Source organism: Saccopteryx bilineata, chromosome 4 (assembly GCF_036850765.1).
Source record: "Saccopteryx bilineata isolate mSacBil1 chromosome 4, mSacBil1_pri_phased_curated, whole genome shotgun sequence".
Classification (NCBI taxonomy): Eukaryota; Metazoa; Chordata; class Mammalia; order Chiroptera; family Emballonuridae; genus Saccopteryx; species Saccopteryx bilineata.
In genome coordinates this window covers 223,981,641-224,009,388 of record NC_089493.1, presented here as the reverse complement: position 1 = coordinate 224,009,388, position 27,748 = coordinate 223,981,641, and the positions used below count along the sequence as shown (strand labels likewise).

The 27,748-nt window shown below is 40.0% G+C and overlaps 1 protein-coding gene across 1 annotated transcript in view; it reads left to right on the top strand.

Moving 5' to 3' along the window:
- Nucleotides 1–11,954: 11,954 nt before the first annotated feature.
- ELL2 (elongation factor for RNA polymerase II 2) overlaps nucleotides 11,955–27,748 on the top strand; it is a 91,888-nt gene continuing 76,094 nt past the window's right edge. Inside the window, exon 1 of the mRNA XM_066273864.1 lies at nucleotides 11,955–12,264. Within this exon, the coding sequence (XP_066129961.1) occupies nucleotides 12,118–12,264 (147 nt within the window). The 5' untranslated portion in view covers nucleotides 11,955–12,117. The remainder of the gene's footprint in view (nucleotides 12,265–27,748) is intronic.

The window sequence follows — 27,748 nt, the reverse complement described above, 5'->3', positions numbered from 1 at the left end:
ATTTGGGGGGAACAGTACTAGAACTGTTCTGTTTGTCAAATGTGTAAAACTAAAAGTAAATTTTACTATATATAATTTAAAATTTAAAGAGTTTATTCTGAGCTAACACTTAGATATCTTACAATATACCTTCTGGAAGAATTGTCATTGCAAATCAAAAAATGCTTTCAAATTTTCTGTTTTTAATATTTTTTTACATTTTTTTTTAGTTATTCATTTTTAGAGAGAGATGAGAAAGAGAGAGAGAGAAGGGGGGAGGAGCAGGAAGCATCAACTCCCACATGTGCCTTGAGCAGGCAAGCCCAGGACCCGAACTGGGGACCTCAGCGTTCCAGGTTGATGCTTCATCCACTGTGCCACCACAGGTCAGGCCAAATTTTCTGTTTTTAGAGTAAATTTTCAATGCCATGTTTCTATTTTGGAAAATATTCAAAAATAACATATAATTGATATATTCAAACCTATATGCTTATAGTGAGTGTAAAAAAAATAAGTTAATTTTAAAACTACAAGATAAAAAAATGTTTTTTTAAATTTCAGGAAACTAAAAATGAAGCAAAGATACTAATCAACTCAAGACCTACATAGGATGGACCTCTTGCTCCAAGCATTTGTCAGCATTTGGTAGAGCTAAATCATGCCGCTTGGCTTTCTAGACTATTGATGTTAGTACAATGTGCTGACTCCAGTACAATTTTTTTCACAAGGGGTCAGAGTCATAATAGATTATTAACATTTTGGACTGCTGTTTTTTGTTTATTTCTTTGTTTGTTTGTTTTTAATGTGAATATCCCTGTTAGAGACTAATGCTACACTTTAAAAATTTTAAGATATAATTGACATATTCTCTAAGTTTAAGGTATATAACATACTGATCTGATACATTTATACTGAATATGGGGCTAATACCCTTTGAAGGTAAATCAAATCATACATTACATTTTTTATAATTTTTATGTTTTCTCTGTTGAAGAATATTGAAGAAAAATATCACAATTCAAATAACTTACGTGATTTAAGTCACCTAAAGTCACTTTACACATATTCAAAGTAAGGAATAGAGGGATGGAATCAGAAACAGAGAGCAGTTCCACTTAGTCTCAGTCAGTGGCCCTGCTTTCAAGATCAGATTACAGATCATCAAACACATTCTGTTCATTAGTCATTGTTAAAATTCATTTCCCATAACAATTTGAGTGGGGGGGGGGGCATTATCACTTTAAGTACTATTCAATATCAGCCCTTGGAGACAAATGAGTTCCTTTCCTTTTCTAGTTATATAATATTCCCTGGGATTGAACTGAAATTTTAATCTATTTAGGATGAACAATATTCAATGTACACCCAGTAAACTTTATTCAGTATGTCACTACTATCAGTAGCAATGATCTCTTACTCTTAAATGCATTTTGCAAGTAAGCCCTTAAACATCACACTGTTCATGATCTCCACTATTAGTACCCTATTGCAAACTCCCAAGTGATGTAGAGCCTTCTTCAATCTTAGGTCTCCCTGCTTACTCTCCCCCAATTATCTGTTGTTACCTGAACATTTCAGATAAAAGTGCCTTCAGGCTCACCATTTACTACCTAAAATACCTACTTCATGTCATAACATACTCAATGAATGAGGTGTGCAAGTCAACACATCTCCGCTGGTGTACACTGAGAGTAAAGTCAATGCCTAAGGAGCAGTTGTTTACAGTATTTACCTTTTTCCTCCCACTCCAAAACACAAGTTTGAATGCAAGTGACTAGGTGTGATGTTCCTATTGAGATATGTACAGGGACACACACACCTCAGATATAAGATACCTTCAGTAACGTGGCCTACCATAGCCATGATTCTAACTGGGAAGAGCGGGTGCAGCCCTTACAGTGGGCATGATTTACAAATATTCCCCAGTTTTTTTTTTCTTTCTCCTCCCCTTTCCTCATAACTTTCCTCAGAAAACTTGTCCAATTCCATGACTCCCACTATTAACTCAATGAGATGGACTCTGAGGCCTAAGCGCCACATTTCCAAATGCCTGCTGAATATTTCCATTCATATATCCTACCACTGTTTCTAACCAAAACCAGCTCCTTCTCCTGATTTCCTTATTTCTTTTCATATCAGTACTATCTCCTCGTAAACCAAACTTAAAGCTAGTAATTTTAGGTTCCTCATGCTCACTCACTTCTCATATCCCAATAAAGCTGCCATATCAGTCAGCTCTACTTTCACAGAGCTCTTCATATCCTGTCACAGACCTTATGACCTTTTGCCTTCTAATTCACCTTTCTCTTTTCCAGTATCCCCTATTCCAATCCATTACTCATATTGTTATCACTTGGAGAGCCCTAACTTATGGATAACAATATGTCACTTCCTGGTCAGAAGCCTCCAAAGACTCCCCAATATTGAAAACTTTGCCTGAGCTGTGGTGGTGCAGTGGATAAAAGTGTCAACCTGGAATGCTAAGGTCACCTGTTCAAAACCCTGGGCTTGCCTGGTCAAAGCACATATGGGAGTTGATGCTTCCTGCTCTTTCCCCTTTCCCACTCTCCTTCTCTCTCTGTCTCTCTTATCTAAAAAATGAGTAAATTTAAAAAAAATGTTTTTGTGGAGTAAAGACAGTCTCTTTAACAAATGGTGTTGGGAAAACTGAACAGGTACTTGCAAAAAAATAAAACTGGATCACCAACTTACACCATTCACAAAAATAAACTCAAAATGGTTAAAAGACTTAAATGTAAGTCGTGAAACCATAAACATCTTGGAAGAAAACAAAGGCAGTAAACTCTCCCATATCTCTTGTAGCAATATTTTTGCTGATTTATCTCCACGGGCTAGTGAAATAAAGGACAGGATGCACAAATGGGACTATATCAAACTAGAAAGCTTTTGCGCAGCAAAAGACACCATTAACAAAATAAAAAGACAACCCACACAATGGGAGAATATATTGGCCAATATGTCTGATAAAGGGTTAATAACCAAAATTTATGAAGAACTTGTAAAACTCAACACCAGGAAGACAAACAATCGAATCAAAAAACGGGCAAAAAAAAAATGAATAGACACTTCTCAAAGAGGACATACATATGGCCAATAGACAGATGAAAAAATGTTCAACATCATTAATCACTAGAGAAATGCAAATTAAAACCACAATGAGATACCACCTCACACCAGTCAGAATGGCGCTCATTAACAAAACACATAATAAGTGTTGGAGAGGGTGTGGAGAAAAGGGAACCCTCCTGCACTGCTGGTGGGAATGCAGACTGGTACAGCCACTGTGGAAAACAGTATGAAAATTCCTCAAAAAATTAAAAATGGAACTGCCCTTTGACCCAGCAATCCTACTTTTAGGAATATATCCTATGAATACCAAATCACTGATTCAAAAGAAGAAATGCACCCTCATATTTATGGCAGCATTGTTTACAATAGCCAAGATCTGGAAACAGCCCAAGTGTCCTTCAGTGGACCAGTGGATTAAAAAGCAGTGGTACATATACACAATGGAATAGTACGCGGATGTGAGGAAGAAGGGAATCTCACCTTTTGCGACAACATGGATGGACCTGGAAACTATCATGCTAAGTGAAATAAGCCAGGCAGAGAAAGACAAATGTCATATGACCTCACTCATTTGAGGCATCTAATGAACAGTGTGAACTGAGGAACAGAACAGAGGCAGAAGAGAGATCAAAGGGACCAGAGAGAAAATGAACAGAGGGAAAGTAGAAGAGAAGATGGGATCAGAGAAGGGAAAGAGATTGGTGAAATTATATATACATAACACAGTGTTATAGAGAACAGGACAGCAAATCATGGAGAGAAGAGGGGAAGGCATTGTGGGGAGGGGACAAAGGGAGGGCTGAAGGGAACACGGGGGTGGGGAGGAGAGATAAAGTCAGTAGGACACTTGAATCTATGTAAACACAATAAATTAAAATCATAAATTAAAAAATAGTTTTGTTAAAAAAAAGAAAACACTCTTCACAATCTGTCCCCAATTCATTTTTCTGGCTCCATTATTCAGAACCACCTTCATGTGCCCCAATGCCATTTAAACCAGATTACTATCTTTTCCCCAAAACATATTATGATAGCTAACAAACCACTGCTTTTAAGATCCCTAAACTTAGAATGTGTTTCAATACTCTCATTATCACAGCTTCAAACCTTTTATGTCCCAATGCCTACTCTTCCATGAAACTGTTCCCAATGCCCTGAGCTGAGTGTATTCTAGCAATCCAGAACTCCTACATCTCTGATTAGTGCTTGCATGCTACTTCTTACCTAATATCTCTTACTCTCATATCTTATATTCCTTACTACATAGTACTTTCATGTTTCTAATTAAGTTAATTAAGAAGTTATGTTACTTCTTAAATTTCCAAAATCCAAAGCAGCAACAAAATCTCCTACACAGTAAGCTATAACAGATCAATAGATCAAAGACATAATACTTGAATAAATAAATTATGGAAAACAAAATGGAATCAGGATGACTACAATTCTAATTCTCTAAGTAGAAACAGAAAAGTGTCTGTGTTCATATGTGTGATATATTTATTCTCTGCATTTCCTCATATTGTGTTCTAGAAACTGTGTTATCAAGTAAGTGGTATTTTCCCATGGGAACTAGTGATATTATGGGGAACTGTGCTTTTGATCAAAGACTCATTATCAAATAAGTCATAGATATAAACAACATACAATAAAAGCAAGGATATGACCATTGTAAACCTTGAATTTAAAATTATATGGCTGTGTATAATGGGCACTTATGACTGTGTATATTTGTTATATCAAGCATTTTAATATATTACAAATTATCTATACCACACATAAAAATAGAATTAGCTTTCATAAATATCACTAAAGTCAAGAAATGATGACATCGGATCATTTACAACAACATGGATGGACCTTGATAACATTATACTGAGCGAAATAAGTAAATCAGAAAAAACTAAGAATTATAGATTCCATACATAGGTGGGACATAAAAATGAGACTCAGAGACATGGACAAGAGTGTGGTGGTGGGAGGGAGGAGAGGGAGAGGGTTGGGGGAGGGGAGAGGCACAAAGAAAACCAGTTAGAAGGTGATGGAAGACAGTTGGACTTTGGGTGATGGGAATGCAGCATAATCAAATGTCAAAGTAACCTAGAGATGTTTTCTCTGAACATATGTACCCTGATTTATCAATGTCACCTCATTAAAATTAATTAAAAATATCACTAAAGTTAATATGTTAGCCATAAAAAAACCAATGTTGAATGGATCATTTTTTTTTTTTTTGCCTTCTTATTATTTAATTGTATATCTGGTGTTTGTGTAAAGGGAGTCATTCAAATGATTTGAGTCTTGCTTTCAACATCAACAACAAAACCAACTACCAAGCTGCCACAAAAGTGGAACCAACCATTTCCTCGTTATTTCCTTTATTGTGACAACCGGACATGGTCAGTAGAATTCCTCAGAACTTAGAGTCATGTTCAAACATATATAAGTGCTCTATGGGGAAAAGGAAATCTTAGGATCTGACTAAAGTCTGTCACTACCCATTGGGTAATTCACAGCCCCTCTGACCTTCATTTACCTCACAGATAAAATGAGTATAAAATAAGGCTGCCTCACAAAGTAGGGAAAAAATTCAAAGATGTAATATAACTTAATCACTTTTAAACGGTAAAGCCACATCAAGATAAGCTATTCTTTTATCAATATTGTTCTTCATGTTGATGGCGTTTGGCCCACTAGTAGCATGTTTAAAAGTGAAAAGCTAATAGGACATTTTGTCCCCTCCAGTCTTCCTACCTCCTCAGTTTATTCAGAAACACACATGTTCCTTTTTAATACAAAACAGCAAGGAAACAAAGTTATGAGGTTACCCTTCTCATTATCAGTTTATTTAACAGTTTTCAGGGTACTCTGCACTATGCTGAAAAGCCATAAAAACAATTATCATATGGGAGAAAGGGACACTTCGGTCACTATACAAAACAATTCTGTGGACGGGACATTTTTTTAATGGGTACAGAAGGAGGGAGTTCTCTTGGTGTGTAGGAGCATTGAGCCTAAGTCTTTTGCTTTCAAAGGACATAAACTTCCTAGAGACTGCTCTTCAAGTAGGGGAAGGCAAGAAATAGAAAGGGAACCAATCCCAGAAAGCTGTTCATAAAGTCTGAGTATCCCTGTCCTAGGAAGCCAGAATTGTGTTTTCTATGCATCTGACAGAGTGAGAGAGAGCTCTGCCCACCTAGTCTTCTACTCAGCCCAGCAACGAGTAAAGAAGCGATTTTATCTGAGTTTGTTTCCATTTTGTTTGTTCACTTATTTTTTTTTAAAGATACTACATATAAGTGAAATCATATGGTATTTTTCTTTCTCTGTCTGACTTACTTCAATTAGCAGAATACCCTCTAGGTCCATCCATGTTGTTGCAAATGATAGAATGACATTCTTTTTTATGGCTAATATTCCATTGTATATATGTATCACATCTTCTTTATCCATATTTCTGTCGATGAATCCTTGGGTGTTTCCACATCTTGGCTATCATAAATAATGCTGCAATGAGCATGTAAGTACATATTACTTTTCAAATTATTGTGTTAAACTTATAGATACAGAGAATAAATTGAGGGTCTCTAGATGGGAGGAAGGTTGGGAGAATAGGTGAAAAGGATTAAGAAATCCAAATTCCTGATTATAAAAATAGTTACAAGGATGTAAAGTACAGCATAGAAAATATAGTCAATATTTTAATAACCATGTATGGTCAGATGTGGACTAGACTTATTGGAGTGATGACTTCATAAAGTATATAGATGCCTAGCCATTATGTTGTACACCTGAAACTAATATAATGTTCTATGTCAACTGTAATTTAAAAATAAAATAAAACTTAAAAAAAAAAGAAGGGATTTGACCTGGAGGTGTAGGGGAGCCAGGAGGATGGAGGGTACTTGACTTACTCCCAGATCACAATTTTTGAAATGAACCACCAGACTGTTCTAGGAGGAGAAAAGAACTTTGCAGACTATACAGAGGTAGGAGTCTAGGGTGGTATAGCTTCTCCAAGATTGAGAAGGGCCAGAGGCCCAAGTCCACTGTCCTTTCAGCTCCCCAGGAAAGTGGGATGATGGTGGTTGGTCCTGGTACCTTCCTCCAATGCTGCCGGTCTTGGCAAAGTTCTCAGATGAGCTATACCTTTCAGGAAATCATGTAGACATGATGACATATGTTTTGGTGCCAATAGTGGCTAGGGAGAGTTTCAGCCTCCCTTCTGATAATCGCTAGCAGTGCCACCCTCAATCCCACTACCAAATAAATATTTAATCTAAATAAAACTGGCATGTTTGCTATATAAACCCAGTTTTAATTCAGGTTGTCTGGTTCCTCCCATCTAGATTCTACCCAATCCCAATCCCAAACCCTTCCTAAAGAGAACTTCCTGAGCTTCCAGTGGATTATATCAGCAGTGATGGCCATAGACCAGTGAGGCCTCCCCATATATTCTAGGGCAGCGGTTCTCAACCTGTGGGTCGCGACCCCGGCGGGTGACCCCGGCGGGTGACCTAGGCGACCCCTGTGTTTTGGTCGTTTGACCCCCGCTGGGGTCGCGGCCCACAGGTTGAGAACCACTGTTCTAGGGCCTTTGTAAGACCTGTGGATTTATTGTTCTACTACACTTTAAATTGGGGTTGGGGTGGGCTCAAAGCCAGATTTATCAATGATGATGATGATGGTGATGGTAATAATAAATAATGCAATGTGACATTTTTCACACTTAAATGGAGTGGAGTAAAAAATAATCATGCATGATACGATATTTGTCCAGCTTAAACTGTGTTTTAGGCAGCAAATGTTTATATCCCTCCTACAGGTATTTCACTGTTATTCTATAAACATTTAGTGAAGTTCCTTTAAAATCATCAAGCTCTTACTTCATCCGTATCCAAGGAAAGGAGGAGATTTGTGCACAGGACCAGGCAGTCTTAATAGGAGAGCAGTATAATGGTGCAGAGTCCAACACAACGAGGTAGGAGGCATCAGGTGAACTTCAAGGAGAAAGTTTTCACCTGGGAATTCTTCTTTTAGAGAGCTCCTCTGCTATAACTCTATACGGATCAAAGTTCTCTTATCACGACAGAAGCCATTGCCTCATATTGAGACACTAGTATAAACTTTTTTATAAGTGGCTTCAAGAAATAACTAACAAAACTATTAAGACAGGTATAAGACTAGATGGCCTTCTGTACTGGACATCACTAGAGCAGAGGTTGAAAATTAGAAAGCTGTGCGCTAACTAAAGCCCAAAGACTTTTAATGTTCACAAAATGTATATTGAAACTTTTAGTCAATAAATAAAAATTTTAAAAACCTGAAATTCCAAGCTTTTCTTAAAAAATGAGAAGATTGGACAACACTTGGACCCCTGTATCTTCACCTTGCAACAATCAGCTGCACCTGAAAACCACTGAGCCCTTCAAACACCGCCCCAGTGCAGCACCTTCCGTTCTTGTGACATTGTGTCTGGCCTGCTCCACTCATTTTGGGTATGTCGTGGTCTGTGAAGTCATCTGAATTGGTGACCTCAGCTTGAAAGGATAAGTGAGAAATGGTCAATAATTATGCAACCAGGAATGAGGGGTGGCCTGGCATTTGTAGGCCAGCAAAGGCCTTGACATTCACAGGTCCTCTTCTCTGCTGTATGCTAGACATCAAAAATGAAATAGGCTGTCTCTTCCTTTTTGCCTTTTCCTTGCATTGACTTACCATGCAAAACTTTTTTCAGTTATTAAATCCAAATAATAGCTATTCGGTATATATAGTGAACTAGAAGGACTCTTAAACTGCTGATTCAGACCCTGTCTCTCCTGGTTGTAATAAGTTAGGAAGTGTAAATATGAATGAAGGAAATTGGAGTCAGGAAGCTATGGAGGGAAAGTTCACTCCTGGGAGCTTACATAGCCAGTAAGAAGGAAGATTTCTTCCCTGCTTGCCTTAGGATCAGCAACTGCTCTATACTTTCTGCCCATAAGAAACTGGCACAATTTCAAACTCTCCTTTTCTACTAACAGGCTCCTCTTCAAAACAACTCTCCCTAATTTCCTCCTGAAACCCGTTAAAAGCTGACCTCCTTTGTCTCTCCGTACTTGCCTATGGTTTGCCATAGTTTGCATGTCCCAAATTGCAATTCCTCTGCTATTCACAAACTCATTTGCTGTTTGAATAATCTTTGCTGCTTAAATTTTAAGGTTAACAGCTAGTTGTTTGTAAATTAACAGTGTCTCGGTTTCCTCATTCATAAAATAAAAGTTTCATTTAAAATTAAAATGATCAAGATCATTTTGAGTTGGCCTCTCCCCACTTATCTAGAATCTCCTTAGCCGTTGAGACTGTTTAAGTTTCACCACCACTCCAGACTTCTCCTTTCTTTGAATTTGTGAGCTTATCTCCATTACCACCCATATTAGCATTTATTAATTCTTAATTGCTTTGCTTTGTGTATGTTAGATCATTTGCCATATTAAAAGATTCCTTTAAATAAAATATTATACCATTTAATTTTTAACCCCCCAGAGCAGTTTACACTTAATTGCCATTCAATGATATTTAAACTGAATAATAATTCAGAAAATATCTATAAAATGGTGAACTTTCCAAAAAGCAACTTTCAACAGCCCTCTCAAAAGGAATTACTCTTATCAGTATCACAACTTGCCCATCTGATTCAGGCAGGTATAATGCGTACTATGCAACATTACTAGATTACCGTGGTAGATTACCATATTACTTTGTATATAGTTATTGCTTCCTTCCATAGTCAAGAAGCTCTAAAGTGGAAAACTATAAACAGTAACTCACTACAATTTTCTATTGCCCATTGAAACATTGTTACCCACTAGAATAGGGCATTTGAAATTTTTTTCTACAATTAAGAAAAGAAATGAATTACTAGAAAGTGGCTGCTGGTCAAATATTTGAAAACTACAGTGAAAATCACCCTGGCTCCCCCCCCCCCCCCCCCCCGGATGTCATCAGAAGTTCTGAGTAAGAGAAGGCCACATCAAGATGCCAAGTGGGAGGGGATTTACCCACCTTCACAGGAAAAGAAGTGGGATACAGGTTTTACTTGTTCTGGTCAAACTCCTCCCCCTGACAAATAATTAAGGCTTTCGATATGTCAATGGAAATACATCCCTATCAAAGTAAAGCATACACAGGTAAAAATAATCCAAATATAAAATTATTTTTTGGCTGCCTTATTTTCTCTATTCAATAAATTTAAAACCAACACTTTAGTAAACTAAATTAACAACTGTTAATCATGTCTTAACAGCTAGCTAATTGTAGTGGTTTGAAGTTGAATCAATTTTTAAAATGTTCTCCTGTGATGTAACCAACAGTTAATACAAGTGTTTCCGTTTAGCCCATATTCTACGCAAGAACTAGTTTTGTAATTCATACTATGCACATACAATGTTTGAAAGTCTGAATCAAGTGGTAGTCCACTTGTGGGCTGAGGAAGGAATTTATTTAGGTGGGGGGCGGGGTGGAGTCATAAAAAAATCCCACTTGGACCTTTTTGGAAAATCTAGCCCTCTCCAATTTTAGTACGGGAAATACTGCCGATAAATTTTTCTGGGGAATCCCTGTAAAACGCAACAAGGTTTTACAATCTGAGGGAAACGACAAGCGTCTCAATATTTTTGAAAAAATAATTTTAAATAACTGCCTTTCAACAATTTCAAGGCTTTCAATGGTTTATTTTTATCTGCTGTTCCTAATCACCCTGCTAATTCATCCTCTCTGACCAGGAGCCTGTCAGTCTAGCCACACACAGCCTCAAGAGGGCTCCTGATTCGGTTCCTCCTTTAGCCACGCCTACACACGGCGCACCGTGAAGAATGGAAAATATGCCCGGCCTCCGCACCCCCTCGCACCCCCATCTCCCCATTTAACATCAATAGATAAAACCCCAGCTAGGTTTTCCCACATCCCTGTCAAATAAAATGGACAAAACTCAAACAGCACCAGAGAATGAGAGGCGTCGTTTCTTTCCATTTAGATGAAGGCTAGTTCTACTCTTCCACGGTCCTTTAAAAGAAGACACCACCCCCACCAAGAACGCCCCTCCAAAAAAGGGCACACACAAGCCTGCCCCATGGCAATGTCAGAGGAACGCAATATGTTCCTATGGGATCACAACGGGGCGGGACGTGGGAAAGACCTTGAAGTCCATTTTCAATATACAATACTATAGCCCCCCACACCAAAAGCATTTAAGCCTTAGGGATGATGTTGTACTTAAGGTGTTCCTCACAACCTGACACAAACCTAAAGTCTAGTGTGGACTCGCGAATTTCAAGTTTAGAGCGAAAAGACTAAGAAGGACATCTCCCCCAATTCCATCTTTTCACCAGTACTAAACTGAGTTTTGAGCAGAAGCTCTCCAGTGACTCCACCTACTGCGTCTTCCCACACACGCACACTCCAATCTCCATAAAGCTTTCCGTGGCTGTCAGGAGACTAAGTCCTTTACTCGGACACATTTACGGTAGGAGTCCTCCTCTCTCAGAACCACCAGCTGCTCAGTAAGACTCTTCCCTATCCGCCACTATCCCCCAAGGGGCAAGGCTCCGACTCCAGATAACCAGACCAGGCAACCTGGACAGCCAATTAGCTGGGTATTCCCCCAAGCCTGTCTAGCCACTCGCGGCGGGTGATACAAGACGACCAGACGTGACGTAAGATGTGATTAAGTAGCGCGTCACCTCGACGTCAGCCTCTCACCTCTCGGACGTCCCGTCCGGAGACCAAAACTCCAGTGACTTTGGGCTCCGCCCCCGGGAGGGTGGCAGCCAGTGAGGGCAGGTCTGAGGGAAACAGGGCCAATGAGACGAGCTCGGGGCGGGGCGCGGGGCAGGAGGGTGGGGCGGGTGGCGGCGGTGGCCGCCCGAGGTCTGGCTGCGCGCAGTATATGACAGTACGTCAGCAGCGGGATGGCTGTAGCTGTGGCGGCGGCTGCAGAAGCCCGAGCAGCCGCGGCCGCAGTAGAGACTAGAGCTGGAGCGGCGTCGGCGGCGGCACCCCGGGGAGTTTAAGATGGCGGCAGGGGGGGCGGCGGGCCTGAGGGAAGCGCAGCGCTATGGGCTGTCGTGTGGACGGCTGGGGCAGGACAACATCACCGTACTGCATGTGAAGCTCACCGAGACGGCGATCCGGGCGCTCGAGACCTACCAGAGACACAAGGTGAGCTGGCCAGGCTCGCGGAGGGAGCGGGTGCCCCTCGGCGCCTCCCGCTGCCCCCGCAGCCGGCTAGCGGCTGAGGGGGCCGTGACTCGCCGCCGCTGCGGTCAGCGCTCGGGCGGCAGGGCCGGGCAGGGCCGGGCAGGGTCGCGGACGCCGCCGTCCTGGGCCAGCCCGGCGCTGGGGCGCTGAGAGGCGGGCGGACGGGCGGGCGGCCCCTGGCGGCGGGGCCGAGGCAGCCGCTGCTCTGCCTTGGTTGCGCCGCTGCTGCGGGACTTTCCGACGGCGCCCGCGGGTTTTCTGGTTTTTTCAGTCCCAAAGAAGGAGAGAGGTACCAGAGAGACAAGTGAGATAACCACGCTTCTCACGGCCGGGGGCTTGGGGGGTGCGCTGTACCAGTAATGAGCCACGGAGAACCCGCGGGCACAAGCCATCCTCGTTTTGGGGACAATACACTTAGGCAATGTGGCTTCGCAAAGACAGGGACACAGGCGGTCGGCGTATGGGACATGCCTTGTACTAACAGGGACTTAGGGGCATTGGGCACACCGTGGGTACTCTTAGAGATGGGGACACAGGCACTCTGCATATGGGGGGGCACAGGCGCTCCGCGTAGGAGTGGGGAGGGGGACACAGTCGTCCTCTGCACTCCCAGGGACTTGGGGACACAGGCGTTTGCGTTCCCCGCGACGCACCAGCACCGCGATTCAAGGAGCTGCACACACCCAGCGCACTCCTAGAATCAGGACATCGGTTACTGGGGACACAGATTCGTGGAGGCTCCTCGTACCCGGCCTCGGAATTCAGGGACGTAGACATGGAAGGAAGGTGAGGGTGGGGGGAGGATATACCGTATCCCGTGTCTTACCCCGCCTTGCATTCCGGAGAGAGACCCGTGGACACACAACTCGAGTTCAGCGAAGGCTGATGTAGGCACACATACGCTGCAATTGGAGTACAAACCCGGGAACACATTCTCACGTTGGGGGAGAGACTGCAACCAGGGTGCATGGGGAAGCCGTTAATGAACGAGGGAGACCGGAATGGAGCAGCTACAGCCATCCCGCTGCTGACGTACAGTGCATGAAGGGAGGTATATACCATATGAGGACAGGTAACATTTACTCGGAGAAGAGCGACAGTTGGAGGGAGATATAACCCACAGAGCTTTCTGACAAATAGCACCATCCATACCAAGGAAACAGGCTCTAATGAACTGATCTCATAAAAACAGGCAAAGAGGGACACCAGTGCAGACTCAGTTATTCCGGTAAAAGTGGAGCTTTAACATCTGTTGAGCTCCCACTAGTGCCAGGCACTTTAAATGCATAGAAGGAAGACAGAGTAGCAGTGAGAGCCATAGGAGAGGTGTAACCCTAGTTCACTGGAAGCATGCGAACCCAGGCCAAAGGAGACTCATGTTCAGAGAGGCCTTCTACGTAAACATGCACGTGGGGAGGGGGCATTCAGTTGTGCACAGCTTGGGAAGTACATGAACTCAAGTGATAGGGTATGTGTAAACATCAGGAAAGAGAGTTGAGCATACTCTCAGGAGAGCACTCACAGAATTGAGGAAACACATGGTTGTACACTTCAGGGCACATACTGAAAAACATTCAGACTTGGGAGAGGAGGCAGGAGTGCATGCCGAGGGAGAAAGATACTTTCCTACACACCATGAAATCCTAGGGAAATGTGTCGTGTATGGCTGGGAGGTCAGTGTACACCCAGCAAAAGAAATGCAATAAGATACAAGAAATACAATACTGCATGTGTTAGTAGCTACTCCCAGACAGGTGCACCTGCGAGGAAAAGACTAGTACGAGCATGGAGTGGGGAGGCCCATCTGGGGGAAGCCAGATAGGCAGGCTGAGGGACAGAGGCAGACACTGGTGAGAAACTCAGCCCTGCAAGATGGAGATAAGCTTGCCTGTTCCAAGGGGAGGACATGGGAAGGAATGACAGTGGGGAGAAGGTAGGTCAGGGGATATAAGGAGAAAAACACACAGAGGCTAGGGAAGAAGAAGCCGGTAGAAAGAGGCCAGCCTCCAGTTAGAAACAGACCCAGGGAGCAAAAAAAGACACACAGAGCAGAGAGGCATCTTTGGGGACAATAGGTCAACCTTGGGAAAACAGCAGGCAAACTGAACAGTTGATTACGGCAAGATTGACAGGCACTGTACACTTGGCAGGAACAAGGTGCATGAAGAGGCCCTCGGGGAAGGGATGGTACCCAGGAGAGGTGACAGAGAGGCCCTCATTGCTCACTAATCTGTATGACCACTGAGTCCCAGGAAAGGGATGACAGTGTTAACGCCAGATGGTTGAAGAGTAGGAAGAGACTGGAGAAAAATAAGGAACCCGTCAGATGACTGTATACACCATGGTAGTCAGCCTAGCCCCTACTGCCCACTAGTGGGTGTTCCAGCTTTCATGGTGGGTGGTAGCAGGGCAACCAAAGTATAAATAAAAAGATAGATTTAACTATAGTAAGTTGTTTTATAAAGATTTATTCTGCCAAACTTAGTGAAAATCCGACATAAAGTACTTGGTAAGTAATTATTATTGTATGCTTTAACTTGCTGTAACTCTGCTTTATAAATTTGATAAAGTAAAGTTACTTCCCTACTTTATAAATCATCATTACTGTGGAACCGGTGGGCGGTTAGAAAATTTTACTTCTAACAGAGATACAAAAGTGGGCAGTAGGTACAAAAAGGTTGACTAGCCCTGGTATACACTATTGGCACTATGGTAAGATCCTCTTGCATGTTCAGATAAGCCTCTCACAAATGTATCCTCAGTTACACTCCTGGTTCTAGCCAGACAAGGGTTCCCCCATTGGCAAGACTAACAGTTGTCACCAGTAGGCTTCAGGCTGAGCTTTTATCTTCTAGTAGAAGCACACTTATTTGGTATTTTACACTTTCCATTTTTATCAGAAGTAGGGCTCGTGACTTTAAATTGTAGCTGCTGTTTGGAAATACGTATATTGCAGGTGTTAGGTAATTGGGAAGAAATTTCTGGTGGTAGAGCCTATTCTCTCTGGGGAAAAAAGTGACTTTAATTTCTGACATACAACTGTCCCCACTGTTCCTCTGCTCAGATAGGAAAGTGCATAATGCTTGACAAGTGGCCTTGAGTGGCTTTGGTCTGTGTGCAAAGTTATGACTATTACCGCTTCTCTTCTAGTGACGCTAAGAGCCAGAAATTTCAACAGGTTAGTTTCCTAAATCAAGTCTCAGTTATTTTTATCCATGTTATTTTGTCCATTAGATTTTGTCTTCTAAATTAAGCCACTTGACCTAAGGCTTCAGGTAGGTAAATTCAGGAATTTTAGGAAACTATGATTTAGACAAAATACAGAAGTTTTTTAGCTAATAATTAAGCAAGTATATGAAATTATTAGGATTCATGAAAACAGAATTTTTAATTGGAAACAAATAAGACAAACCTAACTGACCTACATTTTTCAACTTTTCTATTTTTAGAGAAGAAATGAAGAATGCTAACTTAGGAACCTTTATAAATAGGGACTGAGGTGGAGGGAGGGACATTATGAGTTCAGGAATGGTAGTTGGAGTAAATATCTCCTAAAAGTTGTTTGGCCACTCAGTTTGAATACAGAAATTGTTTCAAATTGATTTTTTTTTATAAATAAATTTTTATTAATTTTAATGGGGTAACATCAATAAATCAGGGTACATATATTCAAAGAAAACATGTCCAGGTTATCTTGTCATTCAATTATGTTGCATACCCATCACCCAAAGTCAGATTGTTCTCTGTCACCTTCTATCTAGTTTTCTTTGTGCCCCTCCCCCTCCCTCCCCCCATAACCACCACACTCTTATCAATGTCTCTTAGTCTCGCTTTTATGTCCCACCAATGTATGGAATCATGCAGTTCTTGTTTTTTTCTGATTTACTTATTTCACTCCGTATAATGTTATCAAGATCCCACCATTTTGTTGTAAATGATCCGATGTCATCATTTCTTATGGCTGAATAGTATACCTTTAGTGTATATGTGCCAAATGTTCTTTATCCAGTCATTTTTTTTTTTTTTTTAACAGTGATTAAAGCCTTTAAGCAAACTTTTGGCCAATACAACAAGAATCCATAAAAGAGTAGTGTCCTTAACATGTTCACCAAGTCCAAGTTGGCACTAACACCATCCAAATACCTGCGAATGCAACCCAACCCCAGTTCAGTCCATTAGGAGCTATCACAAGGAGCAGGAGTCCAGGAAAAGTCCACATGGCACTGGAATTGTTGTCACAATTCTATACTTTGCAGCTCACGTCCAAGCCCCAATGACCGCTGCTTCTAGCTGGTAATGATTCAGGTAGACTGGAAAAGCCATCTGTAGCATGTGTGGAGATGGAGCCTCTGTTCTCCTCTGCCTGGAGAGATGAGACCAAGTTGCTTTTCCCTGGAGCTCTGCGACTGTGGCATGGTAAAGAGAACCTTGGGATACACTAAGCTGGGTGGCAAAGGTAAATTCACAATAGAAGTTGGCAAAAAGGGGGAAAGAGAGCTCTAAATTAGGAGTAGGTCCCAGCCTGAAATATGAGTGGGGCATTGAGGTAGGAGGAATAAAGGAAACACTATATATTAAACAAAGCAGCAGAAAATAGGACTATCAGCACCCACAACAGAGATCTTTGAGGGAAGAATAAAAAACCTGACTATTCAGGCAAGACATAGTTAAGTGGCCCTTGTGCAAATGAGATTGGTTTACCTGCTTCTTGGAATAAATACCCTAGGCTCGTCCACAGTGTCCTGGATGGGGCCAATGGCCCTGGGCACCTTCAGCCTTCAGTGGCAAACCCCAGCATTCTGGGCAAGGTTAGGTCATAGGTGGCTGGAGCAGGGCTGGAAGAGACTGAACCCTCCCTTAGAAGAGCAAGGAAGCCTACCTTCCAGTGTCCCTTTTTCCTCACACCAATCAAATTGATTTTATATAAAAAATGTAAACTGGAACACTATTTTCATAGTTTGCAGAATAAATTTAGACATACTACTATTGATGTTTAGGATATATTGTAAAGCTTTTTTTGCTATAGATATGAGGGAACAAATTGCTAAATAAGTAAGTAAAATTACAATTTTATAGTCATCCTAAATTGATGTCTGTGATTGCATGGTCTATATATAACTACATAACTACATATTTTAAATGAGCATATATTACTGTAATTACGTATTTCTCCCAAATGTGTCCTAAAACTGTATTTAAAATTAAAACTCAAAATTCAAAATATATTTCAGCTAAATTTTTTAGTAGTGTAGCTGGCTTTATTTTGAAATATTTGAGTTTTGTTACTTAGTGATAGTAACAAAAATCTTATCAAAATATTCTGAGAAGATTCTGTCATTGCATTTTACACTTTCTGCATGTGTAAAGACCCTGTCGATTTACTTTCAAAAAATGTTTACCCAAAACGTTAAACGTGGCGACTCAAATAATATCATGTTTATCCAGCTATTACATAAAACGTCTTGCATAGATACATTTGGGGGCAGGGACTTGACCATTCATTCTTTATGTCAGAATATCAGAAAGCAGATGCCTTTAAGAAGGGTTCTGTTAACACATACTCTTGTCAACTCTAATTATTGTTATTTCTAATCAAAAATAAAGTCTTATTTAAACCTCCAATGTCTTTCAGCGTAGCTCCCTTTACTGTGTTACTTGCTCTTTTAAAATCACTGCTCTGGCAGGTCATGGGGTAGGGGATTTCCCCTCCTTAGCCTTTCATTCTACCAGAGCTTTTCTGTGTGTGATTAATTGTGGTTGAAGGCAGAAAAAAGACTCATACCTTATTTTTTCCTATCTCTTCCTTTTTTTCCTGCTATTAATTGTGTGTGTTTAATAATCTACCTTATAAATACTACAGAAGACTTTTCTTCTGAAAGCAGCACTCTAGCATTCAGACCTGCCAGCACAGAGCTGCTACGGTCATCTGACATGTTATTAAATAAAACAATGAGGTTTGCATTAGCACATTCCTTTTTTTGCACTTTTAAAATGTAACCAGGTTTAATTTAAATAAATTAATCTTACTGACTTTTAGCTTAGTCCTATCTTCAGGCTGAACTTGATCTTAAAATGCTTGTTATCAAGTCAAGTCAAGCTTGTGCCCCATGTAGCAGTGTGATTGAAAAGTTTATTCAAATGATCAGGTGCTCAGTGCAAAGGAGGATGCTTGTCCCTGTGCAAAGCAGTAGCCAGATTGCCTAAAAAGATAGACGGGGAATCTTGGCACCAGACTTGGGAGGAGAAAGAAAGAACATATGTGAGGGATTGGAACATGTCCAAGAAAAGAATTTAAAAGGAAAGGGGTGTAGAATTCTTGGAATGATTTACAGGAAAGCTTACTGGAGAACAATCACCAGATCCAATCCTTTCCATTTGCTCTATGGAAGCTGTGCTTATAGCACTTGTTAGGTAATTTGTGATAAAGTAGGCAGAGAGAGTGAGGAAATTTCTTTTTCCTTTTTTTTTTTTTTTTTTTTTTTTTTTTTTTTTTTTTTTTGTGACAGAGAGAGAGACAGACAGGCAGAAAGGGAGAGAGATGAGAAGCATCAATTCTTTGTTGTGGCTCCTTAGTCTCCTTACTTGTTCATTGATTGCTTTCTCTCATAGTGCCTTGATGGGGGGTGAGGGAGTGGGGGGGTGGACCACGCACTACAGCTTGCTCAAGCCGGTGACCATGGGGTCATGTCTATGATCCCGTGCCCAAGCTGGTGAGCCCTGGCTCCCCTGGCTCAAGCCAGCGACCTTGGGGTTTCAAACCTGTGTCCGCCATGTCCCAGTCCGACCCTCTATTTACTGCACCATTGCCTGGTCAGGCAGGAAAATAAGAATTTCAGCTAAACTAATGCTGGATCATTCTAACAAGTCACAGTGACCACAGAGAGGCTCAGGTTGGCACCAGAGTTCATCACTATTTGCCAGTTTGGATGAAATATATTTAGAGTATTTGAGAAGATGTCTCTAAAAAGTGATATTTTGGGCATTTCTGCATTTAAGATGAGCTAAGTTTTAGAATAAAGAAAATAACATGTATGTAACTCCACATTTGACTCTCCTGAAGACCTCTAGCTCCATGTGACATTTCCTATGATTTAAGCAAAAATCTATAAAAGCAGGTCTGAAACAATACAATAGTTTAATGGCTATATCTCCATAGCCAAATTGAAATATGGCTTAACTCAGGTCAAATTTATCAGTAAGAATTTATCTGTTTTTCTTTTCTTCCTCTTTCTCCCTCCCTTCCAGTTTATTTATCTATCATTTCTGTTATGGGATTATGGCTCTTGAGGGCCAATGTTAAATCTTTAGGAAGAACTGGTTTAAGGTCTACCCTTACTACTTTGCCAGCAAAGGCCAAATCTAGCATTTTTTTATGACTAGCAATATAATATAGGATTATAAGAAGAGAGAATCTCACTAATTAGGCTATATGCTTTTTAAAGATTCATGAATCAAATTAGCACCTTGTATTGGACTCTACAATCAGAGCTTTTGGCTACTAGTTTCATAGAGCTAGACTGTTAGATAAATGCCATAAGTTTCTCTCATTATGGGGATGCAATATGTTATTGGCCTAAAAAAACATGCTGGGGTCTTAAAGGATTTTAGCAAGATGTTAGTAGGCAGAGACTAGGTGGAGGACCACAATTGCAACAGAGGGATGGCACAGGTAAGGAGAGGACAGCAGTAGAAAAGCTAGAGCAGCTCTGAGAATTGTAAGGAGGACCCTGTTCCACTTACTCTGGGGTGCAGGTGGAAAATGTGGTTGGATTTAGAGAGGAAAGGCAGATTGGAGCAGTTTGAAGTTTATTTTGTCAACACTAGGGAGACACTGAGTAGAAATTTAAGATGATTTGAACTGTGCTTTTGGATTATTCTGGCCTTAGTGTGCATGATGAATGTAAGGTAAATCTGGAAGGAAACAAATAAGTTACAAATAAGTATGTGGTTCAGACCAGAGATGATTTTGGTCTAAAGTAGATGCTTGTGGGAAGCATTAGAAATGAATAGAATCTATAAAATTTAACAACAAATTTAAAGTAATAGGGTTGAATTGAGATCTTCAGCTATCAGCAATAGGAGGGGAATGTATCCTTAGTAGAAAAATAGAAATCAGAGGCAGTTGGGAGAGTAGGGTGTGGGTGGGGGAGGTAAGGATGATGTGTATCATTTTAATGAACTTTTACTCTCTTTTGGTGACTAAGAGACTCAGGTTTGATTAGCTGTTTTATATTTGAGAAGTATATTTGGGAGTTTGAGGTTAGACTAGAACAGTACTTCTATTGATATATTGTGTACATGTCTCATAAACTTACATTTGGATGGAAATTTGAGAATTGATGATATTTTGAGGGAAGTTAAGAATTATAGATAGAAGAAATTTTGGTTTTGAGCAGGGGTTTTTAAAATTTCGTTTGTATGTTTATGGGCTTCCTTTATTCAATAACCTTCTCTATAAATTGCACTAAAGACCATCATAGAACACAGATAATATGAAAAGCAAATTTGATTTTAACATAAGAATGAAGTTGGTGGTTTCTGTCCCTGATGATTATTGTAACATTAAGTAACTGTCTATAATGTACCTGGATTTACATTTCAAGTACCATTTTGAAATGATTTCTAAAGACTTTGAAAGGATCGATGTTTTCGCTTTTTCTACGTTACTTCTATTTCTGTTTTAGTATTTTGATTCTCTTTTTGTTTGTTTGACAGTTTTATTGTGAAAAACAAAAGATCATCATGAGTACATAATGCTTTTGTTATACCTATATATTGTCATGGACTAGTTATGGCTGCTTGGTTCATGGTCCGTGAGATAACCTTAGCTAGAAGACTTTTTCACTGAACAGTGAGCTTGTTCAAAGGTGGAGCCAGGCTTGAACTTTCTAATAAAATTTGCTGAGGTATTTTAAGATCTAAATGTGCGTAATTGGAATCATAAGTGTTAGCATATTTTAAAATAACATTTACTTAGTATCATTGCTTTTGGTTTTAATTATTGAAAACCAGAAAACAATCATTATAATTAAAATTCAGATGAGTATCTTAAGATGTTTTTACTTTAATAACAGAATAGAGGTAGGAGTCAGAATTATAACTACCAAATATTCATTTATTCAGTTAGCAAACATTTATTAATCTTCTGACATGTGCCAGACATAGAACTAGGCACTGGAAAGATAAAGATTAATAAGTTATTGGACGCCTGACCAGGCGATGGCGCAGTGGATAGAGCATTGGACTGGGATGCAGAGGACACAGGTTCGAGACCCCAAGGTCGCCAGCTTGAGCACCGGCTCATCTGGTTTGAGCAAAGCTCACCAGCTTGGACCCAAGGTCGCTGGCTCCAGCAAGGGGTTACTTGGTCTGCTGAAGGCCCGCGGTCAAGGCACATATGAGAAAGCAATCAATGAACAACTAAGATGTCATAATGAAAAACTGATGATTGATGCTTCTCATCTCTCTCCCTTCCTGTCTGTCCCTGTCTATCCCTCTCTCTGATTCTCTCTGTGTCTCTGTAAAAAAAAAAAAAAAAGAGGTTATTGGACAGTTGCTGCCATCAAGAAAGTGCAGACATGAAAAAAAATGCAATAAAGTATTCCCCATTGATTAGGGGTGGGGAGGACAGAGAGAAAGAAGCATCAACTTGTTCCACTTAATTGTTCCATTTAGTTGTACACTCATTGGTTGCTTCTTATATGTACCCTGACTGGGGATTGAACCTGTGACCTCAGCATGCCAGGATGACGCTCCATCCACTGAGCAACCTGGGCAGGGCTGCAGTAAATTTTTTATTAAAGGAGGACACCTAAAAAGAGAATGATTATGTTTGAGGATGTGCCTGAGAATCAGAATCTGCTTCTTCACTTTCCATCCTCTGCTCAGCCCACTCCAGTTGGGTTGTCTCCTCCACACTCCTGAGATTGCTGCTGACTAGGTCCGTTGTTACCGAGTCCAGGTATCATCTTTCTGTACCTAACGTACCTGACATCAGCAGCATTCCATCCTGTTGACCACTCCCTCCTATAGAAACACTATCCTTATTTTCCTCCTGCCTCCCTTCCATTTTTTCTCAGTCTCTTCTGCTGTGACCAGCCTCTGCTTGACTAGCCTTTGAACGCTGGAGGCCCAGCTCCCTTATTTTTCTCTTCATTTTCCTTTGGTGAACTCATTTAGTCATATGGATTTAAATGTCATCTACATATATGTTAAAGATTTCCAAATATTATATCCAACTCTGACCTTCTTCCAACTACAAGTATTTACTTCCAAACACCTCATCTCCTTATCAAAATGTAAGTTATCTCAGACTTAACAGATCAAAACACAATTCTTGATTTCCACTTCTCAAACTTACCTTTTCCTGAGTGTTTCCCATTTTAGTAAGTGGGGTTAACTAGTAATCCTTGAATTGTTTCCTCTTTTTTTACTTCTCTGATCCAGCCCCAAGTCCTGTCAGTCTTCGATCATCAAAATCTTATTCCATCAGTCATTACCATTCCAGTCCCAGCCATCGTCATCTCTCTTGAGGACCACTGCCATGGGCTTGCAGCTAGCCTCCCAGCTTCTACTCTGCCTCCCAAATTTATTCTCCACATGGCAAACCAGAGTCATTTTTTTAAAACATTAAGGATGAGGTCCTGGATGGGTAACTTAGTGGATAGAATGTCCTCTTGGTGTGTTGAGGTTGTGGGTTTGATCCCTGGTCAGGGCAAGTATGAGAACCAATCAGTAAGTGTGGAACTAAATGGAACAACTAAGTTCCTCTCTCTTCCACCCCATGGAAAAAAATTATTTTAAGTTCAATCATGTAGTTTCCTAATGTCAACTTTTCTAATAGCTCCCTTTTAAAAATGTTTTTGTTGCTTTCCTTTAGCAATGTTTAGTGTTTTAAAGATAATCTTCAGCCTGACCTGTGGTGGCGGAATGGATAAAGCATGGTCACAGGTTCAAAACCCTAGGCTTGCCCAGTCAAGGCACATGTGGGAGTTGATGCTTCCTGTTCCTCTCCCCTTTCTCTCTTTCTCTCTCTCCCCCCTCCCCTTTCTAAAATGAATAAACTCTTAAAAAAAAATTTTTTTTTTGTATTTTCTGAAGCTGGAAACGGGGAGAGACAGTCAGACAGACTCCCGCATGCGCCCGACCGGGATCCACCCGGCACGCCCACCAGGGGGCGATGCTCTGCCCCTCCAGGGCGTCGCTCTGTTGCGACCAGAGCCACTCCAGCGCCTAGGGCAGAGGCTAAGGAGCCATCCCCAGCACCCGGGCCATCTTTGCTCCAATGGAGCCTCGGCTGCGGGAGGGGAAGAGAGAGACAGAGAGGAAGGAGAGGGGGAGGGGTGGAGAAGCAGATGGGCGCTTCTCCTGTGTGCCCTGGCCGGGAATCGAACCCGGGACTTCTGCACGCCAGGCCGACACTCTACCACTGAGCCAACTGGCCAGGGCCTCTTTTAAAAAATTTTTAAAAATCTTCATCTTTCAATCCAAGTTTATATTACCACTTCTCCTTACGCCTGCTCTAGAGATTATGATCCAAGGAAATACATCTTTATTTACATTTATAGTTAGATTTGACATTTTTATACAGTCATAAAGCACATATTAAGCTCTTGAAAAAGTCATAGGATATTATATTTTAAGTATTGTTGGTTTAAAGGCTAGTTCACAGTAACTAAATTTTTAAGCAGGTATCCAATTTAGATTTTTTTTTTTTTTTTGCCCTCTGTGTTCCTTTAAGAGCTATTTGAAATAGAAAGATTTAAGACAACAATAATATTTTTTATAATTTGGCCTGCATCAACTACAGTTTGCCAGAGATATTTTTCAAAACAAGGATTGTGTTAAATAGATTAGGTTTTTAACCTCTTCTCACTGGATTGTGTTAAAATAGATTAAATTTTCACCTTTCTCACTACTGTTTTGGTAATCCCTTTTATATTTCACTTTTTTCTGTGTAATAGGGGCCAGAAAGAAATTACTCTTTATTTTTTATGCTAATTAATCTGGTTCTTCTAAATCTTCAGAGAAGGCGTTTCTTCTACCAGTATAGGTGAATTGGATTTTGTGAAGCTTAATGACTTTTTGGGGGGCATCTAATAAAAGATTGGAGGCAAAGGAGGAGATAATCTTTATTAAGGCAGCTTTGGTTGATCTCTATCACATTCATGCTGTCATTTCTAGACATATTATTATAAGTTTACAACAAAAGCTTAGTATATTTGATTTCTTCAGGATCAAGTCTGATTTCTGTGCTGTTTCCTTCTTTAGTTACAATTTTCTTTTTCTTTTTTTTTTTAAAGGAATGTCTCTTTTTTTAAAAAATTTTTTTATTTTATTCATTTTTAGAGAGGAGAGAGAGACAGAGAGGGAGAGAGAGGAGAGAGAGACAGAGAGAGAGAAGGGGGGAGGAGCTGGAAGCATCAACTCCCATATGTGCCTTGACCAGGCAAGCCCAGGGTTTCGAACCGGCAACCTCAGCATTTCCAGGTCGACGCTTTATCCACTGCGCCACCACAGGTCAGGCTCCAATTTTCTTTATTCCTCTTTTCTCTTTCTGCCCAGATTTTATTTTTTTATTATAGAGGTTAAAATATAATAATTAAATTATCTTTAGTTTCCCTTCTCAGGGGATGTTTTAAAGAACAGAATAAAATGACTTTTTAAGTTAAAAAATCATAACTGAAATTTATTAAAATGGTGTACTACTACTTTTAGGAAAAAGATATGGTCTATCTTATACAAATTGTATCCCAGGGAAATAAATACTTTTTACTTGCACTAGTGAAAACAAATTTAACTGTCTGATATTTTCCCCAAGCTATAGTGCAAAATCCAAACAAGTGATCCCCCCAAAAGTTCTCAATTCTTATCTCTAAGACTGAAATCTTTAACTTTCACATGTTTCCCATTTATATAAGTTTTAGTGAGGGGCAGGCGAGGCTAGCTATATAAACTGTGGGTAAGAACATAGTTCTTAAAGTGAGGCAGGCCAGGTTTCGAGTCCCAGGTAACTTATTAGCTGTGTAACCTTATGTAATTCATAGGATTTACCTGAAAAGTGGAAATTATAGTATTTACCCCACAGGGGTATTTTGAGAATTCACAGAAGGTGATAGTAAAAATAATTACAGTGCCTAACACATTTTAAGCACTCAATAAATAGTGATAAAGTAGCTATAATTATTTCTTGAAACAATTCCACCTAAAGAAATCACCATTTATAGATTTTTTTGATTCTGACAAAGTTCCAAAATTAATTTGACTTTGAAATTTTTAGCACTGTCTTTATCATAATTTATAACACAACCTAGGCATTCAGATAAATATCAAGTATTTAATAAATGCTTGGTTGATTTCAAATAATTCAAGAATTTTTAAATTAAGTAATTCAAGAATAATTCAAGAGTTAACTTTGAGTTGTCAGAGTTCTATGATGGGTTCAGAAGGGAAGCAGGTGTTTCAAGTACATCTGTAACCTTAGGAAATAAAGCTGGAAAAATCTCTGTAATGTGTTTCTTAGAGAAATCACTCTTCTTACGTTTGATTTTCTTATGCTATTTCTTATGTTTGTATATTCATAAAAACAGTGACAGTTGATAAAGTAAAAGTAACCATAGATTTAATTTGTGTACATGTGTAAACAATCAAGAGATGATTATAACAACTTTTATAGGATAACTTAACTCGAAAGAAACCTGAGCTTTGCTCCTTCTCTCTCAATCTACAAGAATTATGTCAGACATTAATATAATAACTCAATAAAATTAAGATTAATAAATAATCATATTTTTTGCTCCATAAGACACACTTTTCCCCCCAAAAGTGGAGAGGAAAATGCCCGTGCATCTTATGGAGCGAAAAATACGGTATTTTATTAAATATTTTAACACACCATTTGGTTTAGAATAATTTTTTTCTTATTTTCCTCCTTAAAACCCTAGGTGTGTCTTATGATCAGGTGCATTTTATTTTCTTTAATTTTTTTTTTTTTTTTTTTTTTTTTTTCCTGAAGCTGGAAACGGGGAGAGACAGTCAGACAGACTCCCGCATGCGCCCAACCGGGATCCACCCGGCACGCCCACCAGGGGCTATGCTCTGCCCACCAGGGGGCGATGCTCTGCCCCTCTGGGGCGTCGCTCTGCCGCGTCAGAGCCACTCTAGCGCCTGGGGCAGAGGCCAAGGAGCCATCCCCAGCGCCCGGGCCATCTTTTGCTCCAATGGAGCTTTGGCTGCGGGAGGGGAAGAGAGAGACAGAGAGGAAGGAAGGAGTGGGGGGTGGAGAAGCAAATGGGCGCTTCTCCTATGTGCCCTGGCCGGGAATCGAACCCGGGTCCCCCCCGCACGCCAGGCCGACGCTCTACCGCTGAGCCAACTGGCCAGGGCCTCAGATGCATTTTATGGAGCGAAAAATACAGTACATATTACTTTTATAGTTCTGATATATTTGAGGAATAGTGGACATTGGAAAATAAGTGGACATAGAACACTTTGTTGCAGCAGAATTGGCTTGTAATGGCAGGGCTCAAGAATATAATCAAACTTTTGAGCATTTTAGTATTGCCTACACTTTTATTCTATGCTTAAGAATGCCCTATATTTTCTAAGAGAATACAGGGTTAACTCAAGGAGCTCTAAAATCAATGAATGGACTGAAAATTTAACGGAGCCTCTTGACTGCAAAACATCACTTTTATCAGGTTTTTGAAGCATTTGTCAAAAAGGAGTTTCCTAGCCAGTTCCAGACTGCATTGTTTCTTGTCTGGATGAAGATACCAAATCACAATCTTACTTAGATTTTAGCCAACTACTCTTCAGTTAAACCCTAGAGTTTCTTGATTTTTAAAAGAGCTACTTGGTGTAAATATTTAATTAAGGCTGAAAATCAAAAGTTGAAGCCTTATTGAAACTCATTTACAAGGGGAATGTACTTAATGAGTTAAATATTATTTTAAAACATGTCACATTATATTTGGTCACCTATAATTACACAACCCTTTAAAACTGCATTTAAAAAATATACAGTGAGTTTAGGTTCAGCTGAACTTAGGCTTAAAAACATTTAGTTAAAAAAACTAACATTGATCATTTGCTTATATTGATACTGACTTTAAACTTTTTTCTGGTAGCTCTCCCATTAACACAGTGGTCAGATGTATAACAAGTAGAATAGAGTTCTAGCTACCTTTTGCATTTTTTAAAAGCATTCAAGACTATGTTTAGTAACTTTTTTTTTAGTAGCATCTTATCTAAAATTGGGGTTAAAATCAATAAAGCATTTAAGGGTCTCTTATTTATCTTTCTCTTCTAGGTTGTCAGATATCTTAAAAGTTTTTTTTTAGTAACAGTGATCTTAGTTTGTCCAGTTTGAATAAGCACTCACAACTATTCCATAGATGAGATTTTTATTATTTAAAAAAAAAAAATCTAGCACAAATATTTATAG